At 38.3% G+C, this 20,011-nt stretch overlaps 1 protein-coding gene across 1 annotated transcript in view; it reads left to right on the top strand.

Annotated features, from left to right (window-relative positions):
* Positions 1 to 20,011, top strand: part of kiaa1549lb (KIAA1549-like b) — a 92,347-nt gene that overhangs the window by 48,846 nt on the left and 23,490 nt on the right. Inside the window, exons 5-8 of the mRNA XM_038306760.1 lie at positions 5,855 to 6,074; positions 6,407 to 6,540; positions 7,094 to 7,262; positions 17,715 to 17,774. Of these exons, the coding sequence (XP_038162688.1) occupies positions 5,855 to 6,074; positions 6,407 to 6,540; positions 7,094 to 7,262; positions 17,715 to 17,774 (583 nt within the window). The remainder of the gene's footprint in view (positions 1 to 5,854; positions 6,075 to 6,406; positions 6,541 to 7,093; positions 7,263 to 17,714; positions 17,775 to 20,011) is intronic.

Here is a 20,011-nt window from a genome sequence, read left to right as displayed (position 1 = left end):
CTGGAGTCACATCTTTTAGCAAAAACTGCAGGAACAAAGCTGTCATTGCAGCAACATTTTGGACGAATCAGATCTGTATAAAAAGAAAAAAAAACATGTTTGAATGAAACCATTCTCAGCATTTCCTCGAAAAAAAAAAAAAAAACAAAACAATCCCCGGATGCACTAAATAACCTTTGTGTTTTTTGATTAGCATTTTGTCGAACAAATCATGTATCCCATTGGGCCAGGAGGAATCCACCTCTCTCCAGCAGCTTTAAGAGCATCTTTTGGCTATGCAAGGGTATGACTGAGTGCAGCCAGACCACCAGCCTTCAAAAAAAAGAGAAAAATCGTTCTCATCCACTGGCCTCTATGACTGCATGAAAAGTGCAGCTTAAGTACATGTTCTATTTTTATTGGGATATTTATCAAACTTCACGTAGAAAATTTAAAGGAAGTTGGAAGCTCTATTGAGAAAGACATATTTCTCATCAACCGTTACCTCTATATTCAATCTAGCTGCATAAATCATTGATCACTACAGTAAAAACATTCCTAAAAAGAAAGTAAAAAAAAACAAACTACTGGACTTTATTTTCCAAGTTTGAAGATGTTTCGCTTCCCATCCATCAAGCTTTATTGATTTTAAAATGTCTAGAGTAGTGTTGAATTCCAAGTTTTATAGAGTAGCTCAACAAATGCCTTGTTATGACTATTAAAACATGCAAATTGAACCGAAAACAGGTCCACCCCTTTTAATGGGGAGTCATTAAGGTCGTTGTAGGCCTGCAAATTAACCTGAAACTAGCCCTCTGTAAAAACACAGTTTGTTTACACTACCCACCTTCAAAATAGCATTAAAAGCACAGGGGTCCGTTTCATGAAGCAGGTTTAACAAATTCAGATTCAAATCCGCAACTCTAAATTGATCAAGCCAAAAGTCGGTAACTTTGAGTGTTCGGATTCACAACGGCTGCTATCAGTTAGTTCAATCAACTTCAAGTAGGTTCACTCAGAGTTAGGCGCCTGCCCAGCAAGTATGAAAAGCTATTATAAATGGAGCACCGATTCAAAGAGTCACCATGAAAACAGGCAAATGAAGTTCCTATTTTACTCCACTGGAACTAGAGATTTTAATGCAGAAATGCAAAAAAAAATGTAATAAAGGAGAGGGTGTTTAAAAGACAGAGAACCAGCACTACAGCCACGAAGGAGAAGAAGGTGGCGAAGGAGAAGATTGTTGTTCCTGTTAATGCGTAAGTTTATATGAAGTTTCTTTTGCAGGCCATTTTTACATTTCTTAAAAGCACTTTCCTCTCCGTTGTTCCATTTGTAGATCACTAAAATAAGATTCTTCCTGACCAAAATTACACTCCTAGACCTAACTGTAATAATATATTTTTTAAATTACATTTTTATAGCAGAAACTGAATTTTAGAAAGTACAAAAATAAACTAAATTGTAAGAGTTAAGTTTTATATATCTAAAAATGCTTACACATTTTAAATGGCCGTTCTGACATTTATCAGCTTGACTGAAAATGTATAATATTTGAAAAACCTTTTTTTCATAGTTAACATAATATAAATGCTGACCAGTAATATTAGGAAAATGGAGATCTGAATTTAATTTATAGAATATTTATTCTAGATGTGGAGAATATAATTTTGTTTAAAATGATTCTTTAGACAAATATACACTCACCGGCCACTTTATTAGGTACCCCATGCTAGTAACGGGTTGGACCTCCTTTTGCCTTCGGAACTGCCTCAATTCTTGGTGGCATAGATTCAACAAGGTGCTGGAAGCATTCCTCAGGGAGTTTGGTCCATATTGACATGATGGCATCACACAGTTGCCGCAGATTTGTCGGCTGCACATCCATGATGCAAATCTCCCGTTCCACCACATCCCAAAGATGCTCTATTGGATTGAGATCTGGTGACTGTGGAGGCCATTTGAGTACAGTGAACTCATTGTCATGTTCAACAAACCAGTCTGAGATGATTCCAGCTTTGTGACATGGCGCATTATCCTGCTGAAAGTAGCCATCAGAAGTTGGGTATATTGTGGTCATAAAGGGATGGACATGGTCAGCAACAATACTCAGGTAGACTGTGGCATTGCAACGATGCTCAATTGGTACCAAGGGGCCCAAAGAGTGCCAAGAAAATATTCCCCACACCATGACACAACCACCACCAGCCTGAACCGTTGATACAAGGCAGGATGGATCCATGCTTTCATCTTGTAGACGCCGAATTCTGACCCTACCATCCGAATGTCGCAGCAGAAATCGAGACTCATCAGACCAGGCAACGTTTTTCCAATCTTCTATTGTCCAATTTCGATGAGCTTGTGCAAATTGTAGCCTCAGTTTCCTGTTCTTAGCTGAAAGGAGTGGCACCCGGTGTGGTCTTCTGCTGCTGTAGCCCATCTGCCTCAAAGTTCGACGTACTGTGCGTTCAGAGATGCTCTTCTGCCCACCTTGGTTGTAACGGGTGGTTATTTGAGTCACTGTTGCCCTTCTATCAGCTCGAACCAGTCTGGCCATTCTCCTCTGACCTCACGCATCAACAAGGCATTTCCGCCCACAGAACTGCCGCTCACTGGATGTTTTTTCTTTTTCGGACCATTCTCTGTAAACCCTAGAGATGGTTGTGCGTGAAAATCCCAGTAGATCAGCAGTTTCTGAAATACTCTGACCAGCCCTTCAGGCACCAACAATCATGCCACGTTCAAAGTCACTCAAATCACCTTTCTTCCCCATACTGATGCTCGCTTTGAACTGCAGGAGATTGTCTTGACCATGTCTACATGCCTAAATGCACTGAGTTGCCGCCATGTGATTGGCTGCTTAGAAATTAAGTGTTAACGAGCAGTTGGACAGGTGTACCTAATAAAGTGGCCGGTGAGTGTATATATATTTTTTCAGATATCAGGATTTTTCCAGCCTGAGCACCTGCCCCCCAAAATCTTTTTGCATGGCACTGTTCTCTATAGTACTACATGGCTCCTGACAATATAAGGCTCATATTCATTATCAGTGTCGATCAGTGGTCTTTAAAGGAGTTTTGTTGTAATTTGCCTTGTCACCCATAATTAATGCATGGGTCGTTTATAAGAGTACATTTTTCCAACCAATGGGAAGCAAGCTGATAGCTAAGAAAATTGCTTGCGTGTTTAATCATGGGCTAAAATGGTTGGGAGGACAGACATTTGCTTAGCTGAGTCTTAAAAGATTGTTATGAATAGACTTAATGACAAAAGAATAAAGATTAGAAATAAATCTGAGATTTTATCTGTACATCCCACTTTTCAAGTAGTGCTACCAAAAATGCCTTCACATAGGTTGATACCTAAAAGGTTGAAGTGATAATAAAGAGCTTAATTGACAGAGCTGTACTAGAGCTCTGCAGAGGCAGAGCTGTAACCTTCGGCTCAAAGACAAGAGGCTCTCAATCTTTTTGGCCCCATCGTAAATGCAGGCTCTCTGAAGGATTTAAATAAAGGATCTCAATGGTTTGACATCTCCTGCATAGATAACTAGATTCATCAGCTTTCATTATCAGAAGAGTTTGGGAAAAAGTCAGAATCTTCCTCATTGAAAAAATTAATTCTTGTGGAATCCTTTGTTTACATTCACAAGTGAAAAAATGCAAGAAGAAAAAAATATTTGTTTTTAGTTGGAACATAGACAAAGATGCTGTACCTCATCTGATAGCAGAACACTTTAATTGAAAACTTATAGGGTTAAAAGTCTGCCTCTTAGCATTTTTTTGGGGCTCTTTTTCCTCTTCTCAGCAGTCCCTCAGTTCCTACTGGTTTCTCACATATCTGTATTGCACATCCACTCTCTTCTCCTCTCATTCTCCTTTATGGCCATCAGATTCAGGTTTTTAGAATAGCCTCGTCTTTTTATTAGATTTTATCATTTTAATCTAACATGGCTAGTTTATTAATCTGTTTTTATTAAATTTTTTTTCATATGACTGTAACTTGTATTTTAGTAAAAAGAAAACAGAAATGACTTATAGTTCAATTTGTCAGAAATCCAACTGATTCCTACTTGTTCTTTGATTAGTGATGTGGGGATGTACTCCGTCAGCATTCAGCTAAGATATTATGAATCTGTAGAAAAAAAGGATATTTATGAATATATATTAAGAGGTTCTTGGCTTTCATGGAGGTACATCTCATCACATATATCTATCTATGATGCAGTTATTGTGCTATCGGCATTTGATAAGCAGTACACCCAACAAAAGGATGCTAAAGCATGGGTTTTCAGCTCCTCAGGAGCCCCTGCTGTACAAGTTTCAGTTTGTGTCTCTGTTCTACCATACCAAAATCAAATGATTGCATCACCTCCTCAGCAGTCATCAAGGCCCGGAGAGGTCCGTTAATTAAACATTTATTTGCATGTATGAATAAATGGGAACATCTAAAATATGCAACATTATGGATCCTTAGGACAAAGGTCAAGTTTTCCAGATGAAACTAGTTGAAAGCAAAATTGGCATTAGCATCAAAATAACAACTGATAGTGTAGTCTCCATAAAGTATCAGCCTGAAAGTCTTTAGATGAAAGCTTTCAGAATTTAGCAGAATACAATGAGGTCTTAAAATGTAAAAATAAGGTTTAAGGTTTAAGGTTTTTGCGATCTAAAACAAAAAGGGTTTGGTTAATCATCTCAATTAAAGAACAACCTCAGTGAAAGACAACCATCTTTATTAAAGAAAAACAATATACAAACAGAAATAAAACAAAACTATATTGCAGTATAGATGTGCAATACTACACTTTAACCGAAACCCCTTTTAAATCAAGGCAAGCATTCAGTATTCTTGAGTTTACACCTGATATCATATCCTGATATAATGTCAGGATGCAGGAGTTTGCCTTGCAGGTTCAAGCACCGGCTCTGGTTTTCAATGTAGTGTCCTTGGTCAAGACACTTCCCCTGCATTGCTTACTGATGGAGGTCAAATGGCCCAGTGAGTGAATGAGTGAATGTAGTGCAAGACCCCTGACCTGACCCAAGCGTTATATAAGTATATAAGTACAGGCTATTTACCATTTTGTTGATTTCCGTCCTTTGTGGAAAATTAACACAACACGAAATATCCCATCTGCCATTGTGAAAGAATTGATTTAAAATTGAATTAGCAGTCTGTGGTTGTGGAGTGTAAAAGGTGCCCTAACCTCTGTTTTGGTTTCCACTTGACAAGATATGGCCTGAAAGAACAATCGCTCAGTATAAAATGATTTTTTGAGCCAATTAAGTGGTGTGACTGCGAGTGTGACAAAGTCTCCTTTCTTTAAAAAAAATCCACTCAGTTTTCCTTTAACATGCTTCAAATTTTGTACAGTATTTGAATGAATTCACTCTTAAATAAATGTCTTCATTATATATATATATATGTATATATATATATTCATTATTTGCATTGGTGTTTAATTAATAGTTTTTTTAAGGCTTGCCTTTATGTAACTGCTCTTATTGTGAACGAGAGAATAAAAAAATCTAGGAAAATCTTGACTACTCATTTTTGACTACTAACTGCTGGATGTCTTAGTTTTATCAACTTAGGTTTTTTCACTATAACTTCTCCTTCTGAGATACTGTACTGACTTTGAATAAGACAATTAAAAAAAACTACATTTCATGATATTATGAGGAGCAGAGCTCAAATTCCACATTAACAACTCGATGTATTTACTTTAAGTTATTGTCCTACAAAAGGGACTCTGCCAACTCATATTGCTTCCATCATTAGCTTTATGCAGAATCTATGCCACGAATTGTGCCTGGTAGAAACTGTATCTGTAGAAATCTTTATCCTGTTGTTTTTTACACAACCCTTTTAGGTGGAGACAGTTTTTGGCTCTCCCAACATGACGGTGGCCTATCACGTTACAGGAGGGGATACAGTTTTCCCTCCTTCTGTAGTAGTGGAAGGCTTGACATCCTACGGCCGCGATAAGCTGATTGCAGACCTGCGACAGTACCTCCCCATGGTGACAGCCCTGCCCCTTCCTGTTGCTTTGTGGAGATCCAGCCCTGCCACTGGCTTCCAGCTGAAAACAGGTCAGCTCTCATTCAGGGTGATAACAGGCATGACACAGATCCACTTGAGACTTCCTCCTGTTTCCTTCCCTCCTGTAACTTTGAAATAACAAAAACAGAAAGTGAATGTTTTCACACCACATCTGAGAATAAAAAGACACGACACATGCATAGGAAGTTCTTAACTGTACATAAACAACAGTACCTAAAACGTACTTTTCACTGTATGTTTTTTTCAAGTACACTTTGAATTGTCTTGTGACAGAAATGTGGTATATAAATAAACCTGGCTAAAACAAACTATTGCAGCCTATAAAACCTACTATTATATACAGCTCCTGTTTGTGTTGCAGTGTTGCAGTTTGTGGGAGCGGATGATGATCCCCGATCCTGTCGCTTCTTACAAATGATGGAGCAAAGGCTTGAGAAGGTTTTTTCTGAGGCGCAGGCCAAAGTACTCAACACAAAAAGCCGACTTGCAGTTCAAGTACTGTGGTTTTCTTCATTTCTATTAATTCATTCATGTTATTAATGTAATAATGTAACTGAAGTAGACAGGATCCCTACATTTAAGTACAAGTTATAAGCATTTATTCAAATTAGGGAGATTACAATTAAATGTACTAAATAGCTTTTGCAGCTAATTAGAACACACTTAAAACAGTCTCAGTTCTTCTTCGAGATCATTGTCATCTGGCAGTATATAAAGTTTATCATCCTTAAACAGATTGAAATTGTGTACAATTTGCAAAATTATCCCCTTGTGAATTGGGGTGGGTTTTTTTCAGAAGCAGCTGCTCTGATTATGCTAGTCAGAGACTGTTTATATTCGTTTTAATGAGCTGCCACATTAGAGTGCACCATCTATTAAAGCTTATTTAACGCTCACAGGTTAAGGTAAAAATGATGTTGCTGTTTTTTGCATGCTTTTATAGTTGACTGTTTTGGGTATTTTGTACTTTTTGCTGTTATTCCCTTGTATCCCTGCACCATGTTATCTTTCTGACCTGATCTCTGTATTTATTTTCATCTTTTCTTAGATTCTGAGTGTCTCTCAGGCACACGCCTCCCCTGCTGTGTCTTTGGTCTACGCTGTAAAGAATGGGACTGTCTTTCTCAATGGAACAGTTGCCTCCAACCTTCTTGGTCAGCTTTCTGCTGAGCTTGTGGGCTACTTCCTCTTCTATCCTCCTCTTATCATTGCTGAGCGTAAGTTCCATTTTTTTAATAGTCTGAAAGGCCAATTATAATACAGTAACTACTGCAAAGGGTCTTTGGGCTTCTTTTTAGAATGATGTGAGCATTAAAGTGTTAATTCAGAGAAAGTTCTTCTAAACTTTGGCCCATATGGAGCCTCTGAGATCACGTAAAATTCCTGTCTGCCTAAATGACAACAAGTTTTCAAGTAATTTTCTTTTAATTTTTATTTTATTTTTTTTTACTTTTATGCAGCTTTTCAGGAAATTTTCATTCATCATCTGTAGAAAAAATGTGCAAAAGACAAATAAGGAATGACAGGGAACAGCAGGAGTTTAAGCAGCAGTCTGGGACCCCGTCTACACGAAGTCAAAACGAACACGAAACGCTGATATTTTCCAAAACGTTTGCCGTAAAGACGGAGACGTAAAATAAATGTGAGCGTCCACACGAATGCATGAAAACGCTGCAAAATGTATGCCAGGCCTGTAAGTGGCGCTGTGGTGCCAAAGCAAAAATAAGCGACGAAATGTTGGGCATGCGCACTAATATTTATACATGGTTGCCCTGCGGGTCCATTTTCGTGGTTAAGTCAAATTCAGGTGCTGAACTATGTCGTCGATATTGCTCTGTTCTTCCTGGAGATATTCCAGAAGAAGAAGATTCTGTTGTAAGCCCGACAGCAGGGTGAGTAGCATTAGCAGCAACGGCGCCATTGTTGTTGTGATGTGTTGCGCATGCGTGTTTAGAGGCGACGCTATGACGCATGCGTGTAAAAAAAAAAATGCGGTTAGAGCGTAAAGATGGAAACGCGAAAACGGCGTTTTGAAATCTTCCCACTCTGAAGGCTGAATAAAAAAATGATCGTTTACAGACCCCTGAAACGCCGGCTTCGTGTGGATGAGAGGCTGGTTTGGTGAAAAATTTGTGCGTTTAGGCCAGGGTTCATCTTCGTGTGGACTGGGCCTCAGTGGGAGACCAGTGTGTCTGTGTGAAGAAATACAGCAGACAAAGAACTGAGATAGAAAAAAGCAAGTAGTAGCGCATGATTAGCAAAAAATCATCTAATTAATCAGAGATTGATTCTTAGGTGATTGATTGTGATATATCACATTTTTATCAAATAGCAATTTAAGACACAATGAGAAATATTATTCAGCTTAAAGCTGAAGTCTGTAAGTTTTAAAAAATCACTTTTTTGTCATATTGGCTAAAACTGTCCCTATGCCCAGACAGCAGTACATGTGATATGTAACCTGTGAAAAAAACTGCTTCAATTGGTACCGCCTACTGCCTGTATTGCAATCTGGAAAGAATAATTGGGGACGAGTCAAAACAACCAATCACAGCCAGAGGAGCATCTGATGGAGTGTCAATCACAGCTCACACACGCTGAATCCCCCCCCCCCCCCCCCCCCCCTCTGGTCGCATGCGGTAGCCGCGCAGATGCTGTGAGAGGGGTGGAGCTTGGAGGTGGGGCATGAGTGAAGCAGAGAGGGTGGGGGAGTGGCGTGAAACCTGTTTTTCTTCTAATTTTCAGTCAAAGTCTGCTCTCTCCTCAATGTTACAGACTGCAGCTTTAAAGTTTGATGAACGAGTCTATTACAAATGAACAGTATTATCTACCTTTATCTGGTAAAAAAAATAGAATATTGTAGTTTTTCTTCCCTGCTGTTCGTTCAGCCATTTTGTAAATACAGGTGCAGTTCCATTTAAAATACACTGATCAAAAAAATAAAGGGGACACTCAAAGTGCACATCCTAGATCTGAACAAAATCACACAAAAATCATCAATGGAAATCAGATTTATTAACCAAATGAGGCCTAGATTTGGAGTCACACACAAAATTAAAGTGGAAAATCACATTACAAGCTGCTCAAACATTGATGTTATGTCCTTAGAACTGGTCAAAAATAGGCTCAGTAGTGTGCTTGGCCTCCACATGCCTTTATGAGCTCCCTTCAATGCATGGACATGTTCCTGATGATGTGGAGGGTGGTAACCGGAGGGATCTCCTCTCCAAGACCTGGACTTAAGCATCAGCCAACTCCTGAACAGTCTGCGGTGCAATGTGACGATGGTGGTGGGATCAAGACATGATGTCCCAAATGTGCTCAATTGGATTCACGTCTTGGGAACTTCATCTTTCAGGAACTGCTGACACTCTTCAGCCACATTAGGTCTAGAATTGTCTTGCATTAGGAGGAACCCAGGGCCGACCACACCAACATGTGGTATCCCAAGAGTTCTGAGGATCTCATCTTGGTAGTTTATGGCAGTCATGGTACCTCTGCTGAGCATATGAAAGGCTGTGTTCACCTCCAAAGAAAAGCACCATTACTGACCCACTTCCAAACTGGTCATTCTGAGTTGCAGGTAGCAGATCACTCTCCACGGTGTCTCAAGACTCTGTCATGTCTGTCAAATGAGCTCAGTGTGAACCTGCATTCATTTGTGAAGAGCAAAGGGCACCATTAGCGATTTGGCCAATGATGATGTTCTCTGGCAAATGCCAAGCGTCCAGGACTGTATTGGACTTGAAGCACAACCCAACGTTGGGATCTCATGAAGTCAGTCTCATGGTACCATGGGTGTGAAAACATCACCAACATTCAAAAGTTACCAGAACATCAGCGGGAAAGCATAGGTACTGAGAAGTGGTCTGTGGTCCCCACCTGCAGCACCACTCTTTTATTTAGTGAGTCTTGCTAATTGCAAATCATTTCCACCTATTATCTATTCCATTGGCACAACATTTGAAATTGATTCCTAATGAGTGATGCCTCCTAAGTGGATAGTTAAATTTCCCAGAAGCTTGATTAAATTTAAATTATAATGTGTTATTTACGTTTTCCCTTTATATTTTGAGCAGTGTACATTACTGCAATGAATCCACCATCTTTATACTTCATACTTGTATAAATCCACCATCTATGAACGGGAAAATTTATATTTTTTTCATACAGAATTTTTCATGCTCAGCCACATCACAACAGCCAGCACATGTGAATAACAGTGTGACGTTATAAGTGTCTGAAAACAATATAATTACTTTAATGAAAGAAACCATTGTAGCTGATTTGTGATTTTACATTTGTTACATCTGTTTATATTAATGTTGTTTGGTTGGAGATAAGTACAGATTTTGTTTTTCTGCTTACACAGACTTCTTTGGTATTTTAAATGCAAACATGTTAGCCATGCAACCTTAAACATTTCTTTGGGTTTTATTATGTAGCTTCTGTAGATTTGTAGCCTATTGCAGTGAACGGACAAACGGAGATCAGCAAAACAAGTGTTTCAGCTGCAAAAAAAGTTATTAAAAGGGAAGTTTAACTCCACCCAAGTGTCACGCTAGCCTACTCACATTCTAATCCGTGCTGTTTGCCAGATGAATAGCAGGGGGCTCTGTGCACCTTCTGAGCCCCTTTTCTTCATTTAGTCAGCATTGAAAATCAAAAGCTTAATCAAGGCTCATCCTCGTTTGCTTCTGTTTGAACAAGCCATTTCTTAGCTCTATCACAGAGCTAATAGGATCTGGAAATGCCCTTTATGCATTTCAGACCCATGAACATTTATTTTTTTTCTGTAAAATTATTACTTGTGTTCTGCACCACTCTAGACGTTCTCCGCATTTTTGGAAGTATGATAGCTTAAAAGAAGTAGCTGTAGCTATGACCTTTAATGCTGTTAAATATGCTCAAATGAATCTACTCTAATTAGGCTCTAAGGGTTGTCATCATGTCAGACTCAACACTTTATAAAAACTATACACTGATACACTGTTAATGCTCTGCTTCCTTTTGTGCTTCTGTTATTGATTGTGCGCACAAAATTGCCTCAGTGTCCTATAAGACATAATCCTGTACTTACAAGCTTATTTGATAAACTTAAACTGCCCTCAAGAGAGTAGAGTTGTGAAGATGCATGTACAACACTGGAGTTGTCTGTGGTTAAAACCGAATGTATTCATTCTTTTGTTTAAGAATAACTCATATTTTACCATTGAGCTGTGTTCCTCTTCATCAGTGGTTTTCAAAGTGGGGCCAGCAGTCCATGGGAGGCCAACAGGAAGCACTGGGGGACTCAGAAAAATAGAAGAAAAAAATAATAAAATAGGTTACAATAATTAAATAGAGACTGTGTTTTTTTCAACATTTCTTCTTCTATATGTTAAATGATACATAAAACTAAGAGAGACTTTATGCATTGAGCAGTATGAGTCACAATCTATATGATGGAGCTTTTCTGTTATGTTCACAGCCTTGAAAGCATTTTTATCTTACAAGATGCAACTTGCAGCACTATCTTTGCCACATTGGTGTAACTGTTGTTTCAGAAATGCCCTAGGAAGATTTCTTTTCAAATTTGTCTCAATTTCCCTTGGTCACAAGAACAGATCGGTCATTTTAAGTCAAGGAAAGCAAAGTTTTAATTCATTAATGATTGAATTCATTAATGATCCAGTTTTTACATACATATTGAAGGTCAACTGCAACATCAGAATTTTCACTATTTATATATTTGGCAACTCACTCTGACCATGATGTAAATCTCACATACTGGCTTGCAATAGTGTTAGATTAAATTAAAAAGATGTTCTGTAAGTACGGCCAATCTTGTCTTTTTTTCTGCTTAATTCCACCTCCAGGCAGAAAATCTTTTAAAAATATCCCAGAGTCTTTGTTCCATGCCAAATCTGAGCAAGAAAAATCATGAATGCAACTTTCATACAAACACTGAAATAAATTAAATGTTTTTTATACTAGAGCACCATTATCTGGCAGGTTAGAAATATTGATTAAACAACTTGTAGCACCTAAAATCCTATTTTAGGCGTTTTGTTTCTGTCGCTGTAGGTCTTACATGCGCTCAATCAAGAATCGCTATGCAGGTCTTCATTTGGACTTATTGTTAAAGCCATTTATTTCCGAGGGCCACTGTCTTTCCATATTCATTTAGAATAAATAAATAAAAAATACATACATTTAGCAAAACATGAACAGAATTACTCTTGACCTTTAAATAGCCCATCCCCCTTCCAACACAATCAGTGTACAGAAGTAGATGCACCCCCCCGGTGGAGATAAAAACAGAGAAATAATGTAAATACCTCCTAAAACCCTTTACCACGACATCCTGTCATTAACAATGACAGATGTTATATCAGCGCAAGTCAGTGGTTACCACAACAATAAAACCTAACATTGAAGTGTGACAACTATGAGCAAAGAAACTCGATAATCATTAGGCAGTACATTATAGAAAATTCTTATTTAAAAAAAGTTAGCATTATATATTTCTAGTTGGTCTCATTTTATAAAGCAGATTTCTTTTAATACATGCAAATGCAAGCACAGCTATTATGTCTAGCTCCTAACTTTATATCAGTTTAACGTTTTTCTCTCTAGAGCCCTAAAGCAACAGAGAGTGAAGTGATCAAACTAGAGAACTTCTTGGAAACTTTTTTATCATTATGTTTTTGCAAATCTGTTCTGCAAGATTGTTAAGATACTGTTGGATGATGCATAGATATGTATGATTTAAAGATAAATAATTTGGAGATGATGCATTAACTGGAACTTAAAATGCACTCAGTTATAAAACATTTACATGTAACCTATAAAATGACAGCACTAAATTGTACTAATCTCAAGATCAATGCAAACGTCTCCAATTACATCCCGTTTTCATTTAAAATCGTTCTGTTTACACAACGTGTAGAATGCAAACAGCTCTTCTAGAGAATGTGAATGTTTGCTCTGGCTATAAATCTTAATATAAAATATAATAATACAGGACGTTCCTGTATTATTATTTGAACGTTCCCCTTAATATGTCAAATACTAAAAATGTGGACTTACTGTTTTAGCTAAGAGAGATATTAAAATGCTTTGTTGAGCTATTTTAGGAGCAGATCAGTCTCTGGATTTGGTTTTCAGGATAGAAAGGACTCATAGCATGCTTTACAAACATTTAGCGAGTGTAAAAACTGTGCGAATGTAAAGCTTATTGAGTTTGTTGGAAAAAGAGGTGGTTATAAAGTCTTACAGCTGGTCGGAGGAAGGATCTGCGATAACGCACCCTGCATTTATGGTGCAGCAGTGTGTCACTGAGGTAGCTCTCCAGTTCTGTAACAGCTTCATGCATGGGGTGAGAGACATTATCTAACAGAGATGTTAATTTAGTTAGTATCCTTTTCAGGGCCGTGCAGAGACCACTAAAGGGGCAGGTGCTCAAAAAAAAAAAAGGCACATCTTAGCGCATTTTAGGACAGAATATTAACAAAGTCACATAGCTTTCAGAGTTTAATGAACAATGATAAATTACAAAATTGTGAGACATACAATCAAAGCTAAGGGAAACACAAGAACAACAGCCTAATGTCTGTATGATAAAAATACTGAATCGATAGATAAGAACAGCTTTTCCTCACCTGGCTGTCTCCTCCGGCTCAGTAGTTCTTCAGAGAAAGGCTTGCCGCGTCCTATACTTTCCTCCGTTTAAACCGCTACTCTTTGCTAAAGTAGAGAAATTATACAACGTTCAAAGTTTTCCGTTGTCTGACAAGTAGCAAGCCTACTCCAGTATTTTCACCAAAAATTCTATTTTTTAATTCACAAAAAAACTGTTCTGTAATCATTACAGAACAGTTTTTTGTGAATTAAAAAAGATAATTTTCAATGTAAAAGACTAAAAGCACAGAGTAAACAGTGTTTTAGATCAAACAATACTGCATCATCCATGGGGCTCATTTGGTTTCACTTACATCTCTATTCAGGTTGACATTGGAGAGGCGGTGCAGACTGAAGACACAGCCATCCGTCCGATCATGGTTGATCTTGCTTAGGGCCAAATGAGCAGCGGCCACAGTGTAATGTGGAATGTTCGCTACCTTTAGCTCCACAGTTAGCCGCCTTATCTGACTGTACGAGAGGCAAGTGCATCGTCATCGGCAAAAGGTCAAAGGTAACAATGTGACCGGAGGGCTTATTTTATTATTTTTCTTGCCAAAAAAAAAAGATAATAATAATAATTTCAGTACATGTGTCAAATAAAAAAAAAAAAAAAAAAAAAAAAAAAAGGACCAAAAGGGCACATTGGGATCATGGAGCAAAAGGGGCAGGTGCTCAAGCCCCCTTAGCCCCCCCCTCTGCACGTGCCTGATCCTTTTGTTTCCTACCTCCTGCATTAATACAGAGAGGCATCCAATCACAGAGCTGCCCTTCCTGATCAGCTTAAGCCGGGCATACACTGTGCGATTTTTTTCAATCGTTGCACGCAGCTGCTGCTCAAACTGTACGACTAATCGAAGGGTTTAGTCGTACAGTGTGAGTTCACAGCTCAGCATTTATGTTCGGCCCGATGCTCTGATGCGATCTACCTGCTCACACTATACGACTAAAAACCACGTCGGACTCAGCTCCGCAGTGAGATGTAGCTGCTCTGACTCGTCTATCCTGAAGCCAAACAAATATAAGGGAAATATGAAGATGACTAGAGTGAAACGCGCTGCCTTGGCAATTTGAGGAATTTTGTGCTGAAAGTCCTTAAAAGAAAAGGCGACGACGTATTTGGAAAAAAGACATGGCTGAGCAAACGTGGCTACTAATTTTACAGACAAAACGGCCTTTCACTCATTGCATCCCCGCCACGCTGCTGTGTTTATATCTGAGAGGGAGTATAAAATTAGCGTGAGAGGCTTATCGCCGCTCGTAACCCCCTGTACACTACTGTACACGACTCACGACACATGATCAGGCTGAAAGTCAGCCCTATCAAAAGATTCTCGCACTACAGTGTATGCCGGGCTTTACCCAGCCGCTTTCTCGCAACAACAGATAAGCCACTGCTCCGACAGACAGCTTCATAAAAGATGGCTGATTTCACAACAGAGTCGTAGATGGTCTTTAGGAGCACCCCTGCACCCCAAAAGACCTCAGTCTTCTCAGCAGAAGGAGTCTGCTCTGACCTTTCTTGCAGAGAGTCTCAGTGTTGTAAGTCCAGTCCAGTTTGTTGTTCAGGCGAACACCTAGGTACTTATAAAAGTCCACTATCTTCAGTGTCCCTTTCCTTTATGTTCACCAGTATCAGTGGGGTGGCTCTGCTTCAGCGAAAGTACACCACTAGCTCCTTGGTTTTCCCTGCATTAATCAGAAGGTGGTTCTACTGGCAGCAGACCACGAAGTCCTGGCTCTACTGTCTGTATTCTGAGTCGTCCCCACCCATGATGCTGAATTGTCCGAAAACTTTGTCAGAGAACTCCTGGAGGTGGCAGCATTGGGACTTGATGGAGATGTCTGCAGTATAGAGGGTGGAGAACGGTGCCAGCACTTTCCCCTGTGGGACCCCTGTACTGCAAACCAACCCATCTGAGACACAGCCCTGTTCCCTTATATAGTGTGGGCGGCCAGTGAGGTCGTCCAGAATCCACTCGGACATGTGCTGGTCCACTCCTGACAGCTCCAGCTTGTCCCTTAGGAGTCCTGGCTGGATGGTGTTGAAAGAACTGGAGAAATTACCGTTTTATTTTAAATATTGGAGGCTGTGTAAGTCACTCTTAGAAGGGGAAAATGAAACCAGAAACTTATAAGATGGATAATTTGATTTAGTATGACCGATGATCCATGGAATAACCTTCTCTCAGATCTATCTGAAGCTATTGCTGTTAATATTTGATTATCTACATCAACACGCCAGAATGCACATCAATAGACAACATTTCTCTCAGAAGCAGTTTATTTTTATTCATTCACCGTTAGGTTAAAATCTTTTTATCTAAAAGTATATTTCTTAATCTACTGTCCCTTTGTCCTTTTGCAGAACCGTTATGCTCAATAATTAGTTAGAAATCTAGATTCAATCACTTAATGTTTACTGTCCTGGTGGTGTCTATATCATCCCTGCAGAAAAGTGATTTAATTGCAGGTGGATGACAAACGGCTTTGCCAAGTCAATAGAAGTGGTCTCATAAGTTTCTCCTCACTTGATGAGATGAATATATTCTAAATGTGTTTGATTATGAGAAGCAGAAGGAGTAAAAACAAAAGATATTTCATTGAAAAAATGTAGAGGTTCAGTTTTCTCAAGTGGGAAAAACATCAGGTTAGGATTTGTCTCTGAAATAAGATCTAGAAAAGACTTAGCTAATGATTCAAAATGTAATATTTGATTCTTTTGATTTATTTGCTGTTTCAAAAAGAATATAACCAGGATGGTATTTTCAATTATGTTTCTTGTTGTTTTTTTGAAGATTAAATTTAATTAAGAAAAACTCAGTTGAACTATATGTTCCATTTGTTTTCCAAGAAAATAAATAAAAGAGATTCCCCTGAAAGTAAAACAGAAACTGTCACAGAAACAAAGTTTAAACATGAGTGAATTACCATGCCCATATCTAAGAGGCAGCTGTTCTGTGCACTTGTTTTTGCTGTACTCCCTCTGTTCAGAATATTACACTTCACGTTGGTGGTTCAAGCGTGTGCTGGTTGATATTGCTTCCACACTTCAGAGGCAATTTTTTCTCCAAATAATTAACAGCAGGTGTTTTTCTACCACTCTGCGCACTGATCCTATAGAACAGACCCAGGGTCTCAAACAGGTTTAAAGTGCCTGCTTGCAGGTTAGTGTTATGTGGCTCGTGTGGACCGGACTGCAGTGTTCAGCTCTTTTACTCCCTCAACGCTCTTCAGCAATTTCTCTCTGGTGGAGTATGAGTGAAGGGAAAAAAATTGCCTGCAATTAAAAAGGCAATTATGTGAATTAGACAATATAGGGGATTTGATATTTCTTTTAAATCTCATACATTCCTTTAATAGTTTATTCACCTAGGCTCCATCTTTTGGATTTCTTTTCCACATGATTCGAATAAGGGAATGCCATAAGCAGAATCTGCTGGCAGTGTTTCTGACCCGTCTACCATTGCTCTCCCGCTCACTCTTTCACCACCCACCCATTTCCGTCCATCATGTCTATGTGTACACTTCTGCAAGCCAGCTTTCACAGCCCACTGATGCAACATCCAAACACTGCTCCGCCAGCCCCCACCCCACCACACTCCACCACTGGCATAGGAGCATAATCAGGCAGGAAATATAGATGTAAGAGAATACAAAGACAATCAGACCTTCTATGGCTTTAACACATCTTCTTTTCTGTTTGTCTGATATTCAAAGATAGTGAGGCTTTGAACTAAGATTAAAAAAAGAAAAAAATATTGGAAAATTAAACTGTTGCTATTGTGATGTTTTTTGCACAATGATAAAAAGTTGTTTCTCAGATATAAAATATGTGTCAACCTAGAACTCAAATGAGAGATCGAATAAACATTAAAATTTAAATCTCTGTGATCTGTTTTTTTGAAATACTTTAAATGTTATTACTTTAAAGACAAGGGCACAAGATTACAGATTAAAATATCAGTGGGACTTTTAGTTACTGTTTTGTTTCTCTCTTTTTGCAGCACTTGAATACCACAATCTGAACACATCTGTTGAAACCAGAGACTTCTGGGTAGTAACAGGTAGGTAAATACCACTGCGCTGATTGGAAAATAAAATCCCCCTTTTAAACTGAAAGGGCCTTGCAAAATAGTTTTGCTAAGCATATAAACATGACTAGTAGAATATCTATGTCGGTTAGTAATGGTGTTAAGGTCTGATGAATGCGACCTGGCCGTTCAGACGCAGGTCGCATTTTAAAAGATCAGATTCGTATCGGATTAAGGACCACATAGCCAAAAGTGACTTGGGTTGGATTGGAAAAAAAATCAGATCTGTGTTGTTCAGACAGCCATGAAAAGATCAGATCCAGGTCGCATGTGGGCAAAAAACATCTGATTTGGATCACTTCAGGCTGCAGTGTGAACGTAGCCTAAGAGTGTTTGAAGCATAGAATATGTTAAAAACAAATAGTCAACTTGGCCGATCCTCAACCTAATGTACATAGCAGAATAAAAGAGCATGTAAACTTTACATTAACTTTATCACTACAGGAAGGAATGGAATAGCTATAGTGGCCGGAATGGTTAAAGGTAATTTTATTAATGATAAATAAGTTCAAAGCAAAAATTGAACAATCATGAATAAAGAGTTGAAAGGTTGAGAGGTAGAGATAATAAAACTAATAAAAATATGTTGCACACTGTATACTGCTCTAAATAGTTAAAAAAAAAATTTAAAATTGAAAAATGTTGCAGACAAATATTAATAAATGTAAACAATAGTCAAGATAAAGTGAGATAACCTCTAGATGATAGACCTTTGCATATAAGGAAGAAGTTAAACTGCTGAGAAAGCCTTGTGATACTTATTGATGTCAGTATCCATAGCCTTAATGGTCATTTACATGTGTGATAGCATCTTTCTTTGGGATCGCTGCAGCTAGCATTTCTCACTTTCCAGGCTGGTGGTAAAAGCAGATAAAAAAACCTCATCCCTTCAATTGAAAAACTCCCTGGCAGGAATTTTTAGACTAAGATAGCAACTCTTTGACAGGACTGTGAGAATCTTTATAAATGTTGGTCTAAATCCTGACCAGCCTTCTCTGAAACAAAGCATCCAGGTGGTCTGTTAAGCACGATCGATTTAAGGGGAATTATTCCAGCTTCTGAATGTCGTCATTTGAATCTCACAACTTGTCACATTTTAGTAGATCAACCAGTTTAAGCAGCTTTCCATTATCAAGGAATTAAAGAACATTATAAGTCATGATTAGGTCCAACCTTATCATACTAGCAAGGCTACTTTACTACTTCTGTTTACCTTGTCTGTTCAATTAGGCTGCAGGTATCATTCTTGCACCGACAGGAATGTTCATGTGACAATCCGCCAATATTTCACATTGAAAGAGAGCAGTCCTTTGTTGAGGATCAAGGCTTTGTGTTCATTTCCAAGTTATCTGTTGTTGTGATGAGGGCTAAGTTTCAGGGTTGTGTTTGTGGAAAAAATTGCATGAAACTAAATTGGAGTGGCATAATGAGGAAACATTGACAAAAAGGAACATAACATGATGACATGGAAGTGGGTTGGCAGATAATTAAGAATAGTTTCAGACGCAGAGTAAAACAATGCAGAGAATGACAAATGACAACTTAAGTAGAGGAGAGCACATGTGCAGCTAATGAGGAAAGCAGGTGAACTGAATCTACTTATTAGTGAAGCGTTTGATTGAGTGAGAAAGGCCTACACAGTGGTAAAAAGTTAAACACACAAGAGAGAACCTATAAAGATAACTATATTTGAATCAAAACCAGCTTAAAGAAAGAAAAACAAAAAAACAAGAGAAATATACTTGAAAAAGATTTGACCAAAAGATAAAAGAACCACAATAATGTTGCAAACTACTTATGGCAAAATATCAGACTAATGCAAGACCAGTAAAAAAAAAAAACAGCCTTAAGGTTAAAACACAAACAAAATTCATAAAGTAAACAGAAGAGAAAGCAAACATGCAAAAGTAAATTAAAAGACTAAAAATAACCCCAGACCATTACAGTAAGGAGTCTATGAAGCACCCACATTTCCTAGTTCATAAGTTTTTTATAGTAATATTGGAGTTTGAATATTGTAAATTTTTTAGGCCATATCTTTTTAGGAGCAACTCAATTTCCAAAAATAGAAACACTCAACATATTTTACTAGATTCCCTCTAGGTTTTTTTCTCTGCACATTTTATGTAAAGCTGAAGGACAAATGAATAGAATTATTACCTTCTTCTTGCCCCTTCTTTATTTTTGTTCTCAAGAACAGTTTTGTTATC

Source organism: Cyprinodon tularosa, unplaced genomic scaffold, assembly GCF_016077235.1.
Source record: "Cyprinodon tularosa strain WSP-4 unplaced genomic scaffold, ASM1607723v1 ctg59, whole genome shotgun sequence".
NCBI classification, from domain to species: domain Eukaryota; kingdom Metazoa; phylum Chordata; class Actinopteri; order Cyprinodontiformes; family Cyprinodontidae; genus Cyprinodon; species Cyprinodon tularosa.
This window is presented reverse-complemented; position numbering and strand designations above follow the sequence as displayed.